The sequence below is a fragment of the Saccopteryx leptura genome, chromosome 5, assembly GCF_036850995.1.
Source record: "Saccopteryx leptura isolate mSacLep1 chromosome 5, mSacLep1_pri_phased_curated, whole genome shotgun sequence".
Taxonomy (NCBI): domain Eukaryota; kingdom Metazoa; phylum Chordata; class Mammalia; order Chiroptera; family Emballonuridae; genus Saccopteryx; species Saccopteryx leptura.
In genome coordinates, this window is record NC_089507.1 from 189,523,808 (window position 1) to 189,545,031 (window position 21,224).

Consider the following 21,224-nt stretch of genomic DNA (forward strand, 5'->3'; position numbering starts at 1 on the left):
ATTGGTAGATCAGTTTGGTTTGTTGGCTGGGGTTATACACCCAGCTGTTTCTAGCCACATTCTTTCATAAAAGCAAGGGAATTGGTTCCCTGCGAACAGGGTAAGAATTTAGATAAATTGCTTAAAAGTAGGTACTTTTTGAGAGATTCTTGGTTTGTTCTACAGTGATTGCGACTATTTAGTTTATTGACCGCCTGAAAAGTGTTTTCCCCCAAAAGACAAAAGGACACCCATTCTTGAGGAGGATGGAAGGCATTGTTTTTGGTAAAGAAATGGGAGGTCTTATTAGAGCAATGCTGTTAATTACACACTTCATTATTGTCAAGGTTAATACAGCCTGCGAGAGCAAAGGCACTTTTTCATCTCTTCCTGGGAACAAGGGGAGACAGCTGTTCTCACCGACAGATCCATTATAGCTTATCACCAGCCGACAGCCTGAGGAAGGAGTGCCGTGAAATATGGCTGCTGTCACCGGAGCCAGAGCAGACACTCAGCCAGTCCACGTACGATGGAAAGACAATGAGAACCGTGGCGTCCAACTCAAATAGATTGGGTTACACTGATTTTTTTTAATGCCTGGTGGTTCCGCTGCATGACATTTACTGATACTCTTGCAGTTATTCTATTATTGATCTTCAAAACTGCACAACCCGCTTTAATAAGTGTCAGCTACTGACAATAATACATAGTGGTGTTACATTTTTTTTTAAGCCTGGTTAAACCGTGTTGTAAAATTCTGCATGTTTAGATTTTATTAATACTGGTCTGCCGCTTAGGATTCCTTAAAGTGAAAAAACCATGTCAAAGAAACAACTATCACCTCATTTCTAGTTTAACTGGTCTTCCCAATTAAATAAGGTTATTATACCCTTCTTTTTAAAAATTCAAGGGTGGGACATGTCAACAATTTATTGGTAATAAAATTTTCTATTATGCAAGCCCCTTCTTCTTAACATCAATCTAATAGTTTTCATTGAAAGAGAGAAAAGCACATGATTTTTAAAGAATGATGCATTTATCCATCAGCCAACATTGTCGAATGCTGAAAAGGAGATTCAAGAAAAATCATGCCTTAGGTACACTATGCTTTTGTTTCTTTGGGTTTTGTTTGTTTTCATGTTTTTACTGTAGATAAAATTTTCTTCTTTTCAAACATCTGCAACCTGACCGTCAGTGTCATGGGACCCAGGTTTTATTCATGAATAACCCTAAGGCTCAGAGCTTCATAGTAAGATTGTGATGATATACTATAGAAGCAGGTTAAACACAATAAATATTACCCCTTTATAGCGAATGAAAAAATACTGAACAGTGTAGCTCCCTACAGCCATCTGTAACATATCATTTGAACACAATACATATCTGTATATTTAACACTGTATATGTATATATAAAACATTATAGATATATTTTACACTATACTCTGTATCTAAAATACAAAATCCTACTATACTAAAAAGAAACACATCTCAGTCTAATGTTTTTGTTATGAAAGTCACCCTGGTTGTAGAAAATCTGGAAAATACGATAACCCCATTGAGTACACAGTGAACAGCCAACCAGCAGTGTCACTGCCTGACAGCTTATTTGAGATCCAGAATCTCAGGCCACTCCTCAGACCTATTGAATTAGAATCTCCCTTTAGCAGAATCCTCAGGTGATTTCTTTGCACATTAAAGTTTGAAAAGTACCCATCTAAAATATAAATTGCTGTTAGTCTCCTACTTAGAGATGACTACTTTCAATATTTTACTGTATTACTGTTAACTTTTCTTTTTCATACTTGTATTTCCATTTGAATATTGAAAGTCTAACTTTGTTAACTTTTGTGACTCAGAGATTACATTTTCAAAATGATAACAATAGAGTGTTGATTGTGATTTGGAACTATTGAATTTTTAGATCTAATGAACAGTATTAAATATATATAACAGTTGTAATTAATAGGAGGTACATGTATTTAAATTCAAGATCTTTGTATCTAAAGTTACTAATCGTCATTTTTTTAAATGCTCTACATCAGTTATCCTTTTACTTTCAATATATGAAGCTGAGATTTATTTCTTCTATCTGTTACTCACAACTTCCTTTATTACCTAAATTATTTCCAGCCTAATTTAAAAGTAAATTTTACCCATAAAACTGCTTAAAATAGCCATTTATTAGTACTTACTCTATGCCAGGAACCATGCTTACTTTTTACAATTATTACTTTGAATCATCAAATTAACTGTGTGAAATAAGGATTTATTCTCACCATTTTATGGATTAAGAAATCAAGGCTTTAAAGCAGTGGTAGTCAACCTGGTCCCTACCTCCCACTAGTGGGTATTCCAGATTTCATGGTGGGCGGTAGCGGAGTGACCAAAGTATAAATAAAAAGATAGATTTAACTATAGTAAGTTGTTTTATAAAGATTTATTCTGCCAAACTTAGCAAAAATCTGACATAAAGTACTTGGTAAGTAATTATTATTACAGGGGTCCCCAAACTTTTTACACAGGGGGCCAGTTCACTGTCCCTCAGACCATTGGAGGGCCAGACTATAAAAAAAACTATGAACAAATCCCTATGCACACTGCACAGATCTTATTTTAAAGTAAAAAAAAACAAAACGGGAACAAATACAATACTTAAAATAAAGAACAAGTAAATTTAAATCAACCAACTGACCAATATTTCAATGGGAACTATGCTCCTCTCACTGACCACCAATGAAAGAGGTGTCCCTTCCGGAAGTGCGGCGGGCGCCGGATAAATGGCCTCAGGGGGCCGCATGTGGCCCGTGGGCCATAGTTTGGGGACCCCTGTATTATTATATGCTTTAAATTGCTGTAACTCTGCTTTTAAATTTTATAAAGTAACATTACTTCCCTACTTTATAAACCACCATTACTGTGGAACTGGTGGGCAGTTAGAAAATTTAACTACTAACAGAGATACAAAAGTGGGCAGTAGGTATAAAAAAGTTGACTACCCCTGCTTTAAGGCATTAACTAACTGGCCCAATATCATGTGAGCCTAAGATTCAAAACAAAGATAACAAATATTACATTGCTTTTTAAAAATGTTTTTTTACATAGTGGATAGTCTTTATTTTTGTTGTTGTTGTTCTTTTAAATAGCATTTAGCTCATAGCAATGCTAAACATTTCTACTTTCACATTAACAAATATAGACAATTCTATTTATTGAGTTTGCTGCTATAAGTTTGCATGTGAACTGAACATACATCTCTGAGATGCGACGGAAAGCACAGAATAGCAAGCTCCCCAGCTCTGCAGCCGCTGATCAATGTGGATGCTGACGCAGCAGCCCTCTGATCGCTCACAGAAATCTGAATGATTGTGAAATAGCTGTTTATGACTCTTTAGTTTCCAGTTTTCCAAGTGTAAGGCATTTATGCATAAGTAAGGAGAGAAAAGGCTATCCCAAACAGACCGTTATTATGTTAGTGCTTAGTCATTCCAAAATATTTACAGTTAGTATGGTTATAGATGTAGATATCATAGATATCTATTCTAGATATCTATGGATATTACTGGATGGATGGATAGATGGATGGACAGATGATTAATAGATAGATGCCTCTTTTTGGCATCTAAATCCCTTTTTCTCAGTATTCCCAGAAACGAAGTTAGTTTCAAGTCTGCCCATACAACTCATTAAGGCTATTGGAAGGGTATTTGTGGGAAAATAAAGGGATTTAAAGGACCCAGCAGTCTTAAAGCAAGTATTCAGTAATGTTCTGATCTCAAAGGATGGATGCTTTTTTTTTTTCCTTCTGTATCCTGGTAGTGAATTTCTAAGAGTAATAGTCCAGCCTCCATCATAGCCATTTGTTAATTTTCTGAAGATAAACAAAGAGGCTTTCTGGATATAAATTTCAAAGGACAAGTGATTCAGATGCTAATTTGATATGAACAAGGAACCCTTTCTTCCTAATCACAATTACCCTCATAACCCCAAAGATGGTGGCATCTTAACTCATTCTGATGACCTCTGTTCACTTCTCGATCATTCAGTGAGTGAGGAGCTGATAATTACCTCTTCTTTTCCTCCATCCAATTACTTCTGTTGTTTCCTTCTGGAACTAGATGATAATTCTCCTCTTCCTGAACACATTCCAATATTTGTGTTCTTTGTTCTTCTCTGACCTTTTCTTTATAATTTTTATCTTTTAACTGACCTTCATTGATGAGTTGTATGAAATATTCTTAATTTATTTCATATGTACTCATTTATGTCTACTTGAATTCAGTGTGTTTACTGAGGGCATTAGTATGTTTTCAAAGTTTGTAATCCCTGTCCCCATCAGCTTCTACAATTCCTAGGGGGTGGAGAAGGCCACTAAATATCGAGTGAAATTACACATGTCACAAATTGGAGAATGGGTAATGAAAGAATAAGATGAATTATATAGCAAGTTTGATGGAAATTGTGACCAGAACCTAGAATTACCCATACTCTATAAATTCAACGCATTACTAAGGGTAGGCTGTATAATATTATATTTATAGAAATATGCTCTTCAATGACCCAGTTTTGATGGGTTGTGATATCACACACCAAACCTTTGCATGGCCAACTGGTGCTATTTTGTTAGCTCAACCGAGTGTGAAGAGTACCTTAGAATGAGAGCTAGACTGGGAGAGAGGGGACTTGGGTTTCAGTCTCAGGGCTGTAATATACCAGTTGGCAAAGTTGACTGAGTCGGCTTGGCTCAGTAGAAGAAGGTGGTGAGCTAGATGATCTCTAGATTCTTTCCAACATTAAGACACTGGAAATGATTCTGAGGTCCCAGAGCCTAATATTTCATGTATTCAGAGATGGGAAGGTTGAAGGCACACAGCAAAGATTAATTGGAATAGTGTTTAAGACAGAGCATTTAGAGAAATGTTTTTATTTTTTCTAGGATATGGACCCAAAGATAACACTGAATATGGAAAACTCTGATATAGTTAACTATTATTTCTCAAGTTCAAAGAAAGCCTGGGAATATTTTTTGCTAACAGGTTACCCCCGTAGGTCTGATAATTCAGAAGGTACTTACTTAAAGACACAGGCATACCTCACAGTCATTATCCACGTTTGCACATCAGTCAATACAGATGTTTTGGATTAAAAATACCAGAAAGCTACTTGTCGGGGACCATGAATTTCATAGAACATTTTCTTTGAATAATTTGCCTATTGTCCATTAAAGAAGAGTAGGAATACACAGAGGGTAATTTCTCTCCAGAATTCTGGCTAAAAAGACTTCTAGTTGATATACAGTGATGTAAACAAACCAATGCTACTTTCTTAAAACTTTCTGCCAATAATATTGAAGGGAAGACCAACAGTTCAAATCCACAGAGAGTAATAATACATATGTCTAAGAGGGTTTGAAGAGCACTCTGAGTAAATAAAGAAGTTGTAAACAGATAAAATACACCTGAGGCCTGACCTGTGGTGGCGCAGTGGATAAAGCGTCGACCTGGAATGCTGAGGTCGCCGGTTCAAAACCCTGGGCTTGCCTGGTCAAGGCACATATGGGAGTTGATGCTTCCTGCTCCTCCCTTCTCTCTCTCTCTCTCTCTCTCTCCTGTCTAAAATGAATAAATAAAGTCTTTAAAAAAAAAGTACACCTGAAATGCAAAAGGAAACTGCTCAAATAGCCATGATATTTTTGAAGGTGAGTTACTAGCATTCATATGTAATGCATTAGAAGATGTCCATTTTATCCTTTTTTCTTCCTGGGATGCTCTCCCTTCTCTGTTCATAGGTATTGTTTCTCCCTGTTCACCTTTTGGAGTGGGCACGACATTGTTGCTCTGAAAAATGGTCCATATATATATATATATATATACACACACACACACACATATATATATATAAATATATATATATATATACACACATACACACACATATACATATATATACACACACACACACACATATACATATATATATATATATATATATATATATATATATATATATATATATATATATATAATACAATTCTCTCTTTAGGAGACTCCAACAGAACATCATCTACTTTGGCAATCAGTCAATCAATTTATATCCTCCTCCATACAATCACAACATATCGTATAATGGGACACTATTCAGTGATGAGAAGGAATCATGAAAAACTATGCTATTAATTCACAGAACAACTTGGATGAAACTTAAATGCATTATGCTAAGTGAAAGAGGCATGACCAATTATATTCTGAAAAAAGGCAAAACTCTAAAGATGGAAAAAAGATCAACAGCACCCAGGGCTTAGGGAGAAGGTCGTGTCTGACTAAAGGGAGCTCAGGAGATTTGGGAGAGCAGGAGAACGAATCTGTATGATGGATACATGATGTTTTCTATTTGTCAATACCCGTAGAATTTTTCAGCACAAAGAGGACACTAATGTATATAATCTGATTTTAAGTCACCCAGGAGATCAGAGGATCCCAGGATAGAATACAGACTGTGACAAAGGAATCTAACAGTCACACATATCTGAGATAACCTCAGTGAAGGGGACGTGGGGGAAAGACGCAAGTCTAAGTAACTTTGGAAAACAGTGCTTTGAGTGGAAACTGTAAGGCTAAAATCAAAAAGGACTGTCCATAAGTGCTGTGCTCTAGTTGGCAGAGTTGTTTCCCGTGCTGGTCTGGGTTAATATTGTGAAACTGCTGTCCATGTATAGTGGGACTACCCAAAGTAAATGAATGACACATGGTGATCCAGGTTTTTCTCTGTCACAGATGGGGGTTACAGACAGGGAAGGAGGAAAGTTAGAGTAAACCATGTGGTACTAGATGAGGTTCAAAAACAATGGTATCAATTCATGTTTAGTTTAGCATAGATACAGATCGGTAGGCGTAGCTATAGTTGTGTGCGTATACATAGGTAAGTATGAATGTATACATTTCTTCATTTTATTCATGAGAAGGCCCACAAGCCATGACTCCCCAGAAGTAATGAGCATACCCAGCACCCAGATATAAGTTTCTAATATCATTCTCCAATAAAAGTAGCCAGGGCTCCCTGGGGAACTGGCTGATTATAAGGCAAGGTCAGGGACAATGCCAAAGGATCCTGGAGCACTTTATAGTAACAGAAAGTAAGAAAGTATTAAAAACATAAAAGGATGGGGCCTGTCACAAGGGCTCAGCAGCCACCCTGGAAGGTCTCTCAATAACCAAAGCTGGACTAGTTTGAGCAACAAAACAAATAACATAGCATTGGAGTATAACCAAAGTATAAGACAAGTACTCATCAATCCATCCATACTAATACCAATAAATGATTGAATAAATAATCAAATGGGAAGTACAGACAAGTCCCTTATACAGAAGAATTCCAAATACCTCTTCTCAAGGGCTAGGGGTGTGGCTCCCCTTCCCTTGAGTATGAGCTGCACTTAATGTCTTCCTTTCAAAGAGTGCTCTGTGGAAAGGGTTGGGGGTAGTACACCTTTACAGTGTAGAAGCCTGGCAGTACCTCGGACAGGTGATCAAGGTCAACATCATCAGTGATAAGCCATGCTGACAGTGTGACGGTTTTTACCCTGGATGTGATGTGATGAAATTGGTACACTACCATGTGGTCTTCTTCCCCAGAACCAATAACCTCAGTTTAATCGCGAGAAAACCATCAGACACCCTCAGTGGAGGTACATTCTGCAAAGTACCTGACCAGTCCTCCTTAAAATTGTCAAGATCATCAAAAATAAAAATAAAAAAGTCTGCCCTGGCCAGTTGGCTCAGCGGTAGAGCGTTGGCCTGGTGTGCGGGGGACCCAGGTTCGATTCCCGGCCAGGGCACATAGGAGAAGCGCCCATCTGCTTCTCCACCCCTCCTCCTCCTTCCTCTCTGTCTCTCTCTTCCCCTCCCACAGCCAAGGCTCCATTGGAGCAAAGATGGCCCGGGCGCTGGGGATGGCTCCTTGGCCTCTGCCCCAGGCGCTAGAGTGGCTCTGGTCGCAGCAGAGCGACGCCCCCGGAGGGGCAGAGCATCGCCCCCTGGTGGGCAGAGCGTCGCCCCTGGTGGGCGTGCCGGGTGGATCCTGGTCGGGCGCATGCGGGAGTCTGTCTGACTGTCTCTCCCCGTTTCCAGCTTCAGAAAAATACAAAAAAAAAAAAAAAGTCTGAGAAATTGTCACGTACCAAAGAAGACATAACAAATAAATGAGGTATACTGGATGGGACCCTGGAACACTAGGAAAAAACCAATGAAATCTGCATCAATGTGGAGTTTAGTTAATAGTAATGCAAGATGTTAAGGGGAAACTGGGTGGAGGCTGTTAGAGAACTCGACTCTCTTTGCAACTTCTCTGTTAACCTAAAACTATTCCAAAATTAAAAGTTTATTTAAAAAATAAACAAAAACAGGGTAGAGACCAAAAGTATTAAGCCAGGACTACTGGGCGATGGGACAAAACCCTGTCTTTCACTATGGGTAGTTTTATAAGCACTAATCAAAAAAAACATGCTGCAGGATGACCTTGACTTTCTTCCTAGTTTCAAATCTTCCTTCTATTGTCCTAATCGAGATGGTTTTGAACTCCTTGCTACTTGTTCAAAGATATTTTCTTCAGAAAATCCTGGGAGTCTGAAGTCACAACACTTTGTTCTTTGTTCTTTTCTATACCCCAGTCCTATTTTACTGCAAACTCATCATCATCAAGGTGCAGCTGACTGGCTTTGTAAGTGGTTTGTGATTTCATTCTTTTCCTGCTGTTCTGGTGTTATTTGGGTTCATTGAAGGGAACGTCTGGGCTTGGCAATTTGTCACCAAGATTCAGGAACACCTACGTCATTACCAAGCCACCCAAAATTTGGTGATGAAGATGATATACAGAGATGTAGCATAAAAAGCACTACAGATATATATTTAATAAGGACATCACATTTGTTTACGAATTGAGTCACATGAGTAATCTTACAGTTCGTCAAGTTCCTTTTTCTTCTAAAAAATCTGATGATTTCAGTTATTATGCGTCTCCCATGAAAGGGTAAAAAACAAAAAGTGTGATCATTTCTGGGTATGTTAATATTCAAGCAACAATGCTTACTGGGTTTGCAAATGATCTGGATCAGGCATGTTAATACATAATAAATGCTCCTCTTTTAAACAAGTGGTTATGGACTGTTGAAATCATAATCATCAGCTTATTGTGAGATGGTTAGGGTTATTACTTAAGGGGAGGAACAAGAGAAGGGATTTCCCATGAACTGGTAAATAAGACAATGCTGGCCTCCAAAATCTTCTAAATGGCTTTTTGATGTTTAATTGATCTCTCTCTGAGACAGGTAAGGGAAAATATGCAATTTGACATTATTGTTTAAATATATGATTTATTTCACCACTGAAGTCAATCATCAGTTTTTTAGAGCATTTAAAAAAATTATAATTATTTTTCTATTAAATATTCCTGGGGTCTGTATTCCTCTGGTTTAAATTGGATGGGTTGGGCATGGAACCTCCATCACTTTGAAAGCCTGAAATGTTTTCTTTAAACAGTGTTCCTTTTCTTATTCCCAGACAATCGTTAGAGGCAACAAACCCTGCAAGGAATCCTCCATCAACGGCCTCCTGGAAGATTTCGACAACATCTCTGTGACTCGCTCCAACTCCCTAAGGAAAGAAAGCCCTCCCACCCCAGATCAGGGAGCCTCCAGCCATGGTCAAGGCCACCGGGAAGAAAATGGCTTCATCACCTTCTCACAGTATTCCAGTGAATCCGACACCACTGCTGACTACACTCTCGACAAGTACCGAGAAAGGAGTCTCTATGGAGAGGATTTGGATCCGTTTTATAAAGGCAGCCACGCAGCCAAGCAAAATGGGCACGTGATGAAGATGAAGCACGGGGAAGCCTACTATTCTGATATGAAGCCTTTGAAATCCGAGATTGCCAGGTTTCCCGGCGATTATCACACACACTTGGACTCGCTGAGCAAACCAAGTGATTACAGTGACCTCAAGTGGGGCTACCAGAGAGCCTCGAGCAGCTCCCCTCTAGATTACCCGTTCCAGTTCACGCCTTCTAGAACTGCCGGGACCGGCGGCTGCTCCAAGGAGAGCCTGGTGTATAGTGAAAGTGAATGGGGACCCAGCCTGGATGACTACGACAGGAGGCCCAAGTCCTCGTACCTGAATCAGACGAGCCCTCAGCCAGCCATGCGGCAGAGGTCCAGGTCAGGCTCGGGGCTCCAGGAACCGATGATGCCCTTCGGAGCAAGTGCATTTAAAACCCACCCCCAAGGACTCTCCTACAACTCCTACACCTACCCTCGCTTGTCCGAGCCCACAATGTGCATTGCAAAGGTAACGTTCACTGCCTCCTTGCCTTCAGGGTGCGGGACCCTCCACGCAGGTGGTGCGAGCGCCTCCTTCTAATACAGTCAGAGCTGCAGTCCTGGGTTGCCTTTTAAGTAAGAATCCATATGAAAATTCTATCTGATTTCCATCCACGAGCCCCAAGGGCAGAACATTTAGGGCAAGACAAATTTATTCATTGAAGTAAAAAGTCTTTGGGGATACTTTTATCGGGTTTCTAGTTAATAGGCAAAAAGTCTTGTTTATTTGAAAGAGAACTTAGTACAGTATGAGCATATCATATCTGTCCTAACTTCTGTGTTTCGGAGTGTATGGTTGTAGACCATTAGGTGGAATAACACAGAGGTCCCTGCACAGTGGCTCTGCCAAAAAAGAAACAAAAATCAGGATGACGTGGTAAGTTTTCAATACAGTTCATTTTATTCCACTTAAGGGGTGATTCTTCTTTTGAGAGTACGTATATCCTTTCTACTGTTGTCTTAAAATGTCATTTTTTTTTCTTTGCATGAAATTTTGGAATGATAGTTAGCAGCTGGCCACTGGACACTTTTCGTGTGCATTTTATTTTGTTGGGGTTTTTTTTGGTTTTTTTCGGTAACTTCTTAGTAAAACAAAAAAAAATTTTTTTATTTTTATTTTAGCTGCTGCAAATTTGCTTTGCAGTTTGACTGGTGATGACATGCCAAAGTTAGGGGACCACTGTTGAACTTGCTGAGAAACTAAAAAGACAGACTCTGCAAAAGTCCCTTGGAGAATGTGCAAGCAGTTTCTTTTTCCCTGGAAACTTAGCAATGCTTTTGTTGTCTCTCCCGTGTCACAGAGTGAAACGGGGCATTTGGGCATGGGCTGTGGGCTACACAGAGGTCTCCTACTAGTTGAGAGGGACGTGACTGCTAGCAGCATGATCACGTATGTTTGTACCAAATGCTTTCTTCAGCAGCTGGATGAGCTCACTGTGGACTCTGGAAGGCAAGCCTGCCTGCATTCCTCCGCTTTATTGACTGGAGCTAGTCAATATTTTTCTTCGCTCACTATTTCTCATAAACCCAATCCAATGTGTTGAAGTCATTTAGGGACATGGTAAGAGTCATTCTGAGCCATACTTTAGAAAAAACAAAGAAGCTCCCAATTTCGTTCCCAATCCATAAAATTAAAAAAAAAAAAAAAAAAAAAAAAGCTGAAATACATTTCCCTATTTAAAATTTAAATATTGAGAATGTCTTTCATCTCACTGTGTTACTTACTTGAACTCCCATAGTCAGCGTATCATAACTGTCTTAACTTCTTATGTTCTTAACAGGACAGTTGTTGGAAAGAGATCTAATTGACCAGCAGACAAAAGCTGTGAGAAGCGATACATGTGTATTATGATATAGGAGGTAGTTTATTCAGTTTCCTATGCACATCACTCACCTGAGGGAACCCCTTCATAGTTCTAGAGTGAAAGAAGGGAGTTAACACATTCTAGTAACATCAGTGGCTACTTTACGTAGCAGTAAAGGATGTGATTTTTCCCTCAGCTTTATAGAGGTATAATTGACAAAATTGTAAGATACAATATTTAAAACTCACAACATGATGATTTGATATATGTAAACATTGTGAAAGAATTCTCCTCCAAGTTAATTGGGACATCCATCAACTCACATATTCACTTTTTTGGGGAGTGAGAACATTTCAATTGCACTCTCTTAACAGATTTCAGTGAGATAGTACAGTCTCATCAACTATACTCACCATGTTATATATATTAGGTCCTCAGACCTTACTGATCTTTTAACAGGTTTGTACCCTTTACTAATTTCTCCCTCCTACACATACACCCCAGTACCTGACAGCCACTTCTTTACTTTCTGTTTTAATGAGTTCTACTTTTTTTTTTTTTTTAAGATTCCACATATAAGTGATACCATACAGTATTATTTGTCTGTCTCTGTTTGGCTTATTTCACTTATCATGATGCCACCAGGAACTTCCACGTTATTACAAATGGCAAGATTTCTTCTCTTTCAAGACTGAATAATATTACATTGTATATATATATATATATATTGTTGATCCACATTTTCTCGACCCATTCACCTGCTGACAGACACATGGCTTGTTTCCATACCTTGACTGTTGTTAATTTTCCCACATTCTTGCCAGCATTTGTTGTCTCTTATCTACTTGAGAACAGCTATCCAATCAATGGAAAGGTGATATCACACTATGATTTGGATTTACATTTTCATGATGATTAGTGATGTTGAACACCTTTTTATGTACCTGTTAGCCAGTTGTATGTCTTCTTTAGAAAAATGTCTATCCAGATCCTTTGCCCATTTTTTAATTGTGTTCTTTGTGGGTTTTGTGGCTATTGTATGAGTTCCTTGTATATTTTGGGTATTAACTCTATCAGATATGAGGTTGCAAATATTTTCTCTCATTCCATACATTGCCTTTTCATTTTGTTGATGGTTTCTGCTGCTGAGCAGAAGCATTTTAGTTTAATTCAGTCTCACTTGTTTATTTTTGCTTCTGTTGCCTTTTCTAATGGTGCTAAATCCAGAAAGTTGTTGCCAAGACCGATGTTGAAAAGCTCATCTCCTGTGTTTTCCTTAGGAGCTTTATGATTTCAGGTCATACATTCAAGTCTTAAATCCCTTTTGAGTTGATACTGTGTATGTTGTAAGATAAGGGTACAGTTTTATTCATTTAAATATGCATGTCCAATTTTCCCAACACTATGTATTGAAAAGACTATCCTTTCCCATTGTATATTCTTGGCTCCTTTGTCGTAAATTAATTGACTGTATTTCCAGGATCTCTGTTCTATTCCTCTGATCTATGTGTCTGTTTTTATGCCAATACCATGCTGTTTTGATTACTCTTACTTTGTAATGTAGTTTGAAATCAGGAAACATGATACCTCCAGCTTTGTTTTTCTTTCTCAGGATCATTTTGGCTCAAGTATGATATTTCTTGTGTTGGGGAGCTATTTTAGGTCATAATCTTAGAGAAACTTTTATTCAGAAGCTGTAACCTTCCAGCCATGGAGCTATATGTGGCCCATGGCATGTTTAGTTCACCCAGTACTCATTTCCCACATCTGAAATATCAAGGTATTTCACTTAGATATCTCAACTTCCGGGTTTCAGGTTCCTCTTGGGGAAAATAATTGGGACAATCTAGTAGTTCCGGTCCTGCATTTTCCCGTAGCACTGGAAGTAGAATTGGCTGGAGGCAAAGGCTGTCCCTGCTCAGCCCCCTTCTTTCCTTCTTCCTATTAGTCTAACACCTGCAGGCATTTGGGATTTAGTGTAACCACCGGGAACTCCTGCCCAGGCATTTCACAAGAGGGAAACTGAGGTCCAGAACATCACATAGCACACAAGGTCTGGGGTTTCTCCAAAATTCAGTATTTTCCCCAGTATCTGGGGGTATGTCATATCAGGGGTTCAACTGCATTCATCAGTCAAACCCCAGAGGACTCCCAGGGCTATCAGCTCTTTAGGATAAGTGGAGGACTAGGAAGAGGATGGAAAGAGGGAAGGAAGGAGGGAGGCAGGCGATCATTTGCTCAGTCCCTGCCAACTCCCTCTTCCTGCAGACTTTCAAATAGAAGGCAGAGCAGAGCTGTGCTGAAGTCTGGTGTCATTGCACCCAGAAATGATGCCAGAAACTACTGTGGCTCAGAAAAAAATATATATATCTGTTCTATCAAGAGTTTTTCAGCCCTTATAATCAGGACTTCCAAGGAGTCAGCTATTGTTACATGTTTCACAGGAGACCTGTGAGAAATTCACAAATGTCATGAGTAGGCTTGGTGGGAGGAAATGAAGTTGGAACTATCTTAGTAATTAAAATATTTACTTCATTAAAAATATAACATCTCTCTGAAAAGACTTAGATGCCTGTATTTTTAGAACTATACTCTTAAAAATCTCCCAACCCCATTCTGATTTCCTGCTTAGGGAAGAAATAGCCATCACGACTCATGTATTCTGGCTTTGCCTCATGGGAACTCGTAGAGGCTAGTGGGTCATGTTCACACCTCCAGTAGTGAGAGAAAGCACAACTCTCATGTAGGTCTCCAGATAGCGCAAAAATGAGGAGCTGTGTGTTTGGCACCAGTTTTACATATGGCCAAAAAAATATATATTTTTAATACTAGTGTTAACCCACAGAAAAAAAACAAACAAGCAAAAACATCTCCTCTAGTGTTATCTACCTACCTAATTTTCCTATTAATGTTACAGGAATCAAGGATGTTAAGAAATCTGTAGATACTCGCATCTGTCTCCCTGCTTTTACATATTTTTTAGTGGGGCTTATGCTGAAATTAAGAAAAGATTAAAGCCAAACAAAATCCATGTAGCACCATTCACACAACAGTCTCTCAAAATGGCCGATGTGGAGAGAGAACACTTTCCACCCTCCCTTGCAGACCAGGAAGGGGAAATGGCTGGATGTATTGTCACCGTGAGTTTGGTTTTGCTCATTTGGATGCTCTGCAGGTGCCAGGCAGCTGCTGGCTGGAGTGTCCTGTCTGATTCGGCACATCCATCCCTTACTCTGGCTCCGTCCCCTGAGAAGCCCCCAACACAATCACAGCTTTATTGGATCACTGAGCGTTTATGGTTCGTGGTGTCATCTAGTGCCTCTCGGCCCTGTGAAGCAGGCTCATTGCCCCCTCTGTCCAGATGAGGGAATGGGCTTTGAGAGACTCTTCGACAGCCCAATCAGTCAGCTGAAAGCAGAGTGGAGACCTAGTTTTCTGAGCTCAGCCCTTCACCAGATGCCATGGGCCACTGCCCCCAGTGGCATCGGAATAGCTTCTGTGGGCACCAAGCCTTACAACAGGGGTCAGGAACCTATGGCTCGCGAGCCAGATGTGGCTCTTTTGATGGCTACATTGGCTTGCAAACAAATCTTTAATAATAAAAAATAATGTTAAAAATATAAAACATGCTCATGTATTACAATCCATTCATTTCCTACCGCTCATGTTCATGGTTGCGGGTGGCTGGAGCCAATCACAGCTGTCCTCTGGGAAACACCAAATTTTTATTGGATAATGCGTAACGTACACAGGTCGTTGTATGGCTCTCACGGAATTACATTTTAAAATATGTGGCGTTCATGGCTCTCTCAGCCAAAAAGTTTCCTGACCCCTGCCTTACATGTTCCTTTTAACACCTACAGCATTGAGGTTCCCTCGGGCTGCATTGTCCTGTCTCACTCTGTCGTGAGATTTCTCAACCTTGACGCTATGGACATTTGGGCCTGACAGTTCATTGTTGTGGGGGCTGTCCTGTGTACCTTGGGGGTTTAGCAGCACCCCTGGCCTCTGCCCACGAGATGCCAGTAGCACGCCTCCCTCCCTTGTAACAGTCAGAATATCTCCTGGCACTGCCCAGTGTCACATGGGGCAGGGCGAGCAAAGGCAGCCCCAGCTGAGAACTGTTCCACGGCTGCTGTTTCTCACGTTCCCTTCGCAGTTAAGCCTGAAGTTTCTGGAGATGAACTCCCTGGGCTGAGTCCCGATATTGTCGCTTATAACTGGGTTGATAAGCTGCTTAACTGTGCCTCTACTTCTATGTCTATAAAATGGGGGGAAAGAGCATCCCCACCTTCTCCTGTTGTGTGAGGGTTTAGTGAGTTACCAGTTACGAGAGCCCAGGGACTGACGCATCAGGCTGTGTGTGCAGCCTGGGGGTGGACGGTGGCTATGCTGGGAGGCCGAGGGCGGCTCCCGGCTGGCGCGGTGCTAAGCATTTTGCAGGCAGGACCCAGTTTAGTCCATGAGACAACTTTAGAAGAATTCAAGATCATCTCTTTTACTGTCAAGACGCTGAGACTCAGAGACTAAATCTTTACAGACTTCCCAAGGATATGAAAGCAAATGGCTCAGCCAGGATCCAAGAATTCATTTACCTCCCATGGAAGCCAGGTGCTAAGTGAGAACAGACCTTTTAGCAACATTAAAGCAAGAGCCCATTGTAACATAAGTACATCGTTATGATGGTTCTTACCCACTGACACCCCAGCTTTACCCACATCACCTCTGCATAGGGCAGCAAAGTGACCAGTGCTCCAGCCCAGACTGTCCCAAACAGAAGACGTATTAAAGGGCTCTGAGCAAAGATAGAGGATGCAAGAAAAACAGTGGTGTGGCCTTTCTCTGGGGTTGCCAGTGCTGGGTTGTCACGGCTGGAAGGAAAAGCCGTTGGATGAGGGTGCTTGGCCTTCCTGGTCTGTTCTTTCATGATTCACCCTTCCAAGGCTCCAGGAACAAAAGTGCAGCTCCTCATCTGCTAAAGATCTTTGCAGAGGCCTGGCCTGTGGTGGCGCAGTGGATAAAGCATTGACCTGGAATGGCTGAGGTTGCCAGTCCATAACCCTGGGCTTGCCTGGCCAAGGCACATATGGGAACAATTTTTTTTTTTTTAAAAGATCTCTGCAGATCACCTGTCAGAGATCCTTTAGGGGCCTGTGGGTCAGGGAATGGCCAGGCTGGTGAATCTGGTGGGCTACACCCAAAGTCTGAGGTGTGGGCTTGGGGGAAGGAGGGAGAGCAAGCGATTGAGAGAAAGAAATGTTTAATAGCTTAATGTAACAATGGGTATTATTGTCTTTAGATTTTTTTGCTATATATATATATATATATATATATATATATATATATATATATATATATATATATATGCTTCTTTAGGATGTTCATTAAGACTCACGAAACATCCAAAGAGGCGATTCAGAGCAGTACCTCTAACATCTGTTTCTTCTGATGGAGACTTTAGGTGTCCTTTGCATATGAATAGACTCATTTTCCCATGAATGCTTTCGCAGTCATTATAAGTGGGTGTTCTCATTACCAAATTAAAAACAAAATCCAACCTGGCCCTGACCCATTTGAACTATATTCTGCAGCAGTGAACCAATCCCTGGAGGCTCCAGCTTCTTGTCCCCCTGGCGGTGACAGGTCAGATGTCAGAGTAATCTGCTCTTGAACAGAGGATGCATTCTTATAATTTGGAGCAGCAACCTTGCGGGGTTAATTGGATAAACTGACTCAGAGGTGGAGGAAGAGCCAGAAATACTGTGTGTTTGAGCCTGCTGATCACCGATTTATTCATTTCCTTCAAATTACTAGGGTTTTCCAATTTGTGGAGGTCATGAGCTACCTGTCCAAACTCTCTCAGTGGGAGCTTGCCACATGGTTTGTAAGGCAGGGAAGTCACAACTCTTCCAACTTCATGTCCCAAGGTGTAAATTTCTACGTGCCTAAATAGGAATCTGATGTCATGGTGTGGGAGACTGACTTGCAAAAATACAAAATATGGTGAATTTTCTACATGCAGTTTGAAAGTCCATCAAGCAGGTAACCATCCAGAACTTTATCCATTCCCCAAGCATCCTGTCTCAGGGTCTTAAGAAGCCGCCTTGAAGCGTTAGCCTTCCCCAGGCCTGCTCATGACCACAGCTCCTTGGCAGTGATAACACGTGCTTGCCTCTTTCACCCAAGGGGAACATCAGCTCAAATTGTGTGCTGTGTCCCTTTGTCATCTGGCCAGAGCCACTGTAACAGGACCATTGCACTTTGTAAGTGAAAAGAAGTAATTGGGAGGAAACTGACCATGGCTGGGCACATGTCACAGTTGTGCCTCAAGCAGGGACAGCAGCTACTGTTTTTTATTAGGGTGCAATTGCAGATGGAACAGTTCCCTAACCCCCAGCAATCCGAGAGACAGACTGGAGTTCTCAGAGCAGCAGCCACCTCAGAGAGGGTAGCAGAGGCTGGAAACCCAAGGATGGAGACACAGGGCCCGTCGGCCACAGGCCCGGTGTCTGCCCCCGCCTGCGGGCCAGCAGGCAGTGCCCATCAGCAGCGTGCCTGCCCGTGGCAGCGAGAATTTAATTGCAGAGCACAGCCAGAAGGACAGATGAGAGTAGGCCCACATTTGAGTCACAGGGTTTAATGAACTCCCTTCCTCTCATTACCGGGCTGTAAAATGACCCTCCAGGAAAGTCAGTTCCTGATTCTCTCCCAGAGTCAAGGCTGGTCCTATTACATTTTCCTTTGAATCAAGTAAGGGCAATTTGAGATGCCCTTTCCTTGCTCAGGTAATAGAGGCCTATGATTCACTTTTATCTCGCATTTGATTTATGGCGAGCCGGCAGGCGGCACCCTGGCTTTGTCATGCGGGAGCTGCGTAGTCTCTCTGCCTTATTGTACCCTGCAGAGGTGTACTGGACCATCACACTCAAGCACGGGAGCCAGCTGCCTCGCAGCCCCCATAACTGCAGGAAGTGGAGAGGGCAGCTCTCCATCCTTCACGGAACATTCCGCAGTCCCCATCCTGTGGGCGCATACACACACGCATGCTCTTTCTCTCTCTGTCTCTCTCTCTGTGTCTCTCTCTCTCTCTCTCTCTCTCTCTGCTTCTCTTTCTCTCTCTCTCTGTCTCTCTCTCTCTCTCTGTCTCTCTCTGCTTCTCTCTCTCTCTCTCTCTCTGTCTCTCTCTCTCTCTGTGTCTCTCTCAGTCCAGGACGATCCAGCCACAGACTCCCTGTCACCCATACAGAAGGCCACGGTGACAAATAGATGCTGAAGCAGGGTTCCCCTCCCCTTTCTTTTCTTTCTTCACCCTCCCCCCAACCAAGCCTGTTTTTCCAGACTTGGTATAAAATGGTCAAATGATGTTCTCCTGCAGAATTCAATTTCACAGTTCAGTTAGGTCCTTGATTACACTGCCAAATTCAGATTAATGTGCATTTAACTAACATGGATCAGGGGAATTCTGGCTGACAGCCAGCGGTAATCAGAGCAATTGATAGCGGTGTGCAGTTCTACGCCCTGTCCGCCGCAGCACGCCACTGGTGAAATTGATTGATTAAATGAATTCATCGCTATAATTATGTATAATTTTGATACATCACAAGCCTGTGTCTGACCCTATCCTTGGAGATGTTGTTCACATTGTGGAAGGGTAGTTTGGCAGAGTTGTTAACCGCGGATTATTTATATACTTCCATATAATGTAGCTTTATTATTTTCTTTTCTTTGCCCTTTTTACTTTTTTGAATGGGTTCGAATAGAGACCCGTAAAGCACATTTCTTTAAGAATTAATTTATGTCACGTGCATCAGGAAACTAAAACAATGAATGGATGGCATTAACCATTTTAGAAAGAAAGGAAAACAAGATTGCTTGTACATTCTTTCTGTATTTTTAAAGGTTCCTGAGGCGAGAATTCCTTCTCAGAATGTATCCACTTTTCAATGACAGTTAGTGGCCTGGGAGCAGCAGCTAAGCAGTGAGCAGTTTAGCAGCCTGGGCGATAATTTGCAAAAACGACTTGTTCTTCTCTTATTACATCTTGCCATATGGAAACTCCTCTCAAAAGCGTGCAGACCGTGGTCTCATTTCTCTAAAGTTACTTGCTCACACAATCACAGGACTGCTGTCTCTGGAGGAGTGAGGAGAAGCCTTCCCGGTTTCCCTTTGTTGTTTCCACCCCGTGTTGCAGGTTCCCAGCCTGCTCTGACTGGTGTGCCCTCGCAGTGGGCCTTCAGACGTAAACCACACGCTTAGACATTTCTGCGGCATGGACGGTGGAAGGTATATTGGACTTACTAAATATTTGTACATTTTGCTTGTTCAATTCCACTGCATTGTGTGCCTTCAATAAGTGATTAATTCCTCCATCTCTCTCACAAGACTATAGGCCTGCTCATATGGACTCCATATGGACTCCTTCTTTATTTCTAGAATGTACTTGTGAATCAGGTTGTAGAAAAGGTTGTACAGTACAAGCTTTACTTTTTTGCACGTCTTTCTTACATGTGTGTGTGCAAAACAAACTACATGAACTAATTCATCATTGACGTTTCAGTCACTTCCAAATAGAGAATATCATAGGAAAGACGATGCAGGACAGTTGAATAATAATAACAATTTAAGAGCCAAGTGAGAGAGCCAGGAGGCCTTGTTACAGAAGAAAGCTTGGGTTTTCTCTTTTGGAAGAATTCACGAAAGAAAGTTTGGGCACTGTTGTAGCTGAACACAGAATTCTGCTCTGGTCAAAGCAAAAATGAAAGCAATGAATTATGTACACAATTCATTTTGCTCTGATAATTCTTCTTTTTCTTTGTATATTTTAAACTGATTTCTCTAAGCCAAAATCATCTAAAAAAATTTTTTTTTCTTCCATCTTCTTTCTCGAGACATGATTATCCATCACTTTCTGGCCCAGTCCTTGCATTCTTGCCCCAGACAGACATCTGGGCCCCGAGGAAACACCCGAACAGGCTTTAACTCTGTAATTGTCACTCCAGTCTGCGCCCCACATCTGTCCTGTCCCTCCCCGCCTTCTGATTATTGAAAGATATCTCAGAATGTATCAAAGGCCTCGGTTGAAATGCAACCAGGTACATAAAGTGCTTAGAACTACCCCATGCACGTGGAAAACACTCAGCAAATGTCCGGTATCATTATTGACATTAGTATGTTAGTATCCTGCAAGGATAGGCTTTTAGGAGAGCACTTGGTTAATGGAAGGGGCCCAATAAAACACCTCTGCATTTTATAAGAGAGAGAGGGCCCAGCCTTGACTGCACACATTCGGGAGGTGACAACTAGTAGTAGAAATGCCAAGGCAGGGAAGAAGGCAGCGCTGTGGTATCAGTGCGCCAAGTAGGTGAGACGTCTAGTTACCCTCCTGCTGGGGGTGAAGCAGTGACCTAAGGCAGAAGCATTGGCCGGTGTCACCTTGGGGCTGTAGGGCCCCTCGCCTTGGATTACTTAGGAGCAGTTTCAGCTCCCCAAACCTCAGTTTTATCAACAATAAAATGGAGTAAATTGCACCCCTACTGGAATGTCGGGGTGAAAAAGGATGAGTCCTGCCTC

The 21,224-nt window shown here is 41.3% G+C and overlaps 1 protein-coding gene across 2 annotated transcripts in view; it reads left to right on the forward strand.

Annotated features, from left to right (window-relative positions):
• Positions 1–21,224, forward strand: part of PAK5 (p21 (RAC1) activated kinase 5) — a 278,473-nt gene that overhangs the window by 228,272 nt on the left and 28,977 nt on the right. For both annotated transcript variants that reach the window (XM_066387157.1, XM_066387158.1), the window contains exon 4: positions 9,533–10,318. In XM_066387157.1, the coding sequence (XP_066243254.1) occupies positions 9,533–10,318 (786 nt within the window). The remainder of the gene's footprint in view (positions 1–9,532; positions 10,319–21,224) is intronic.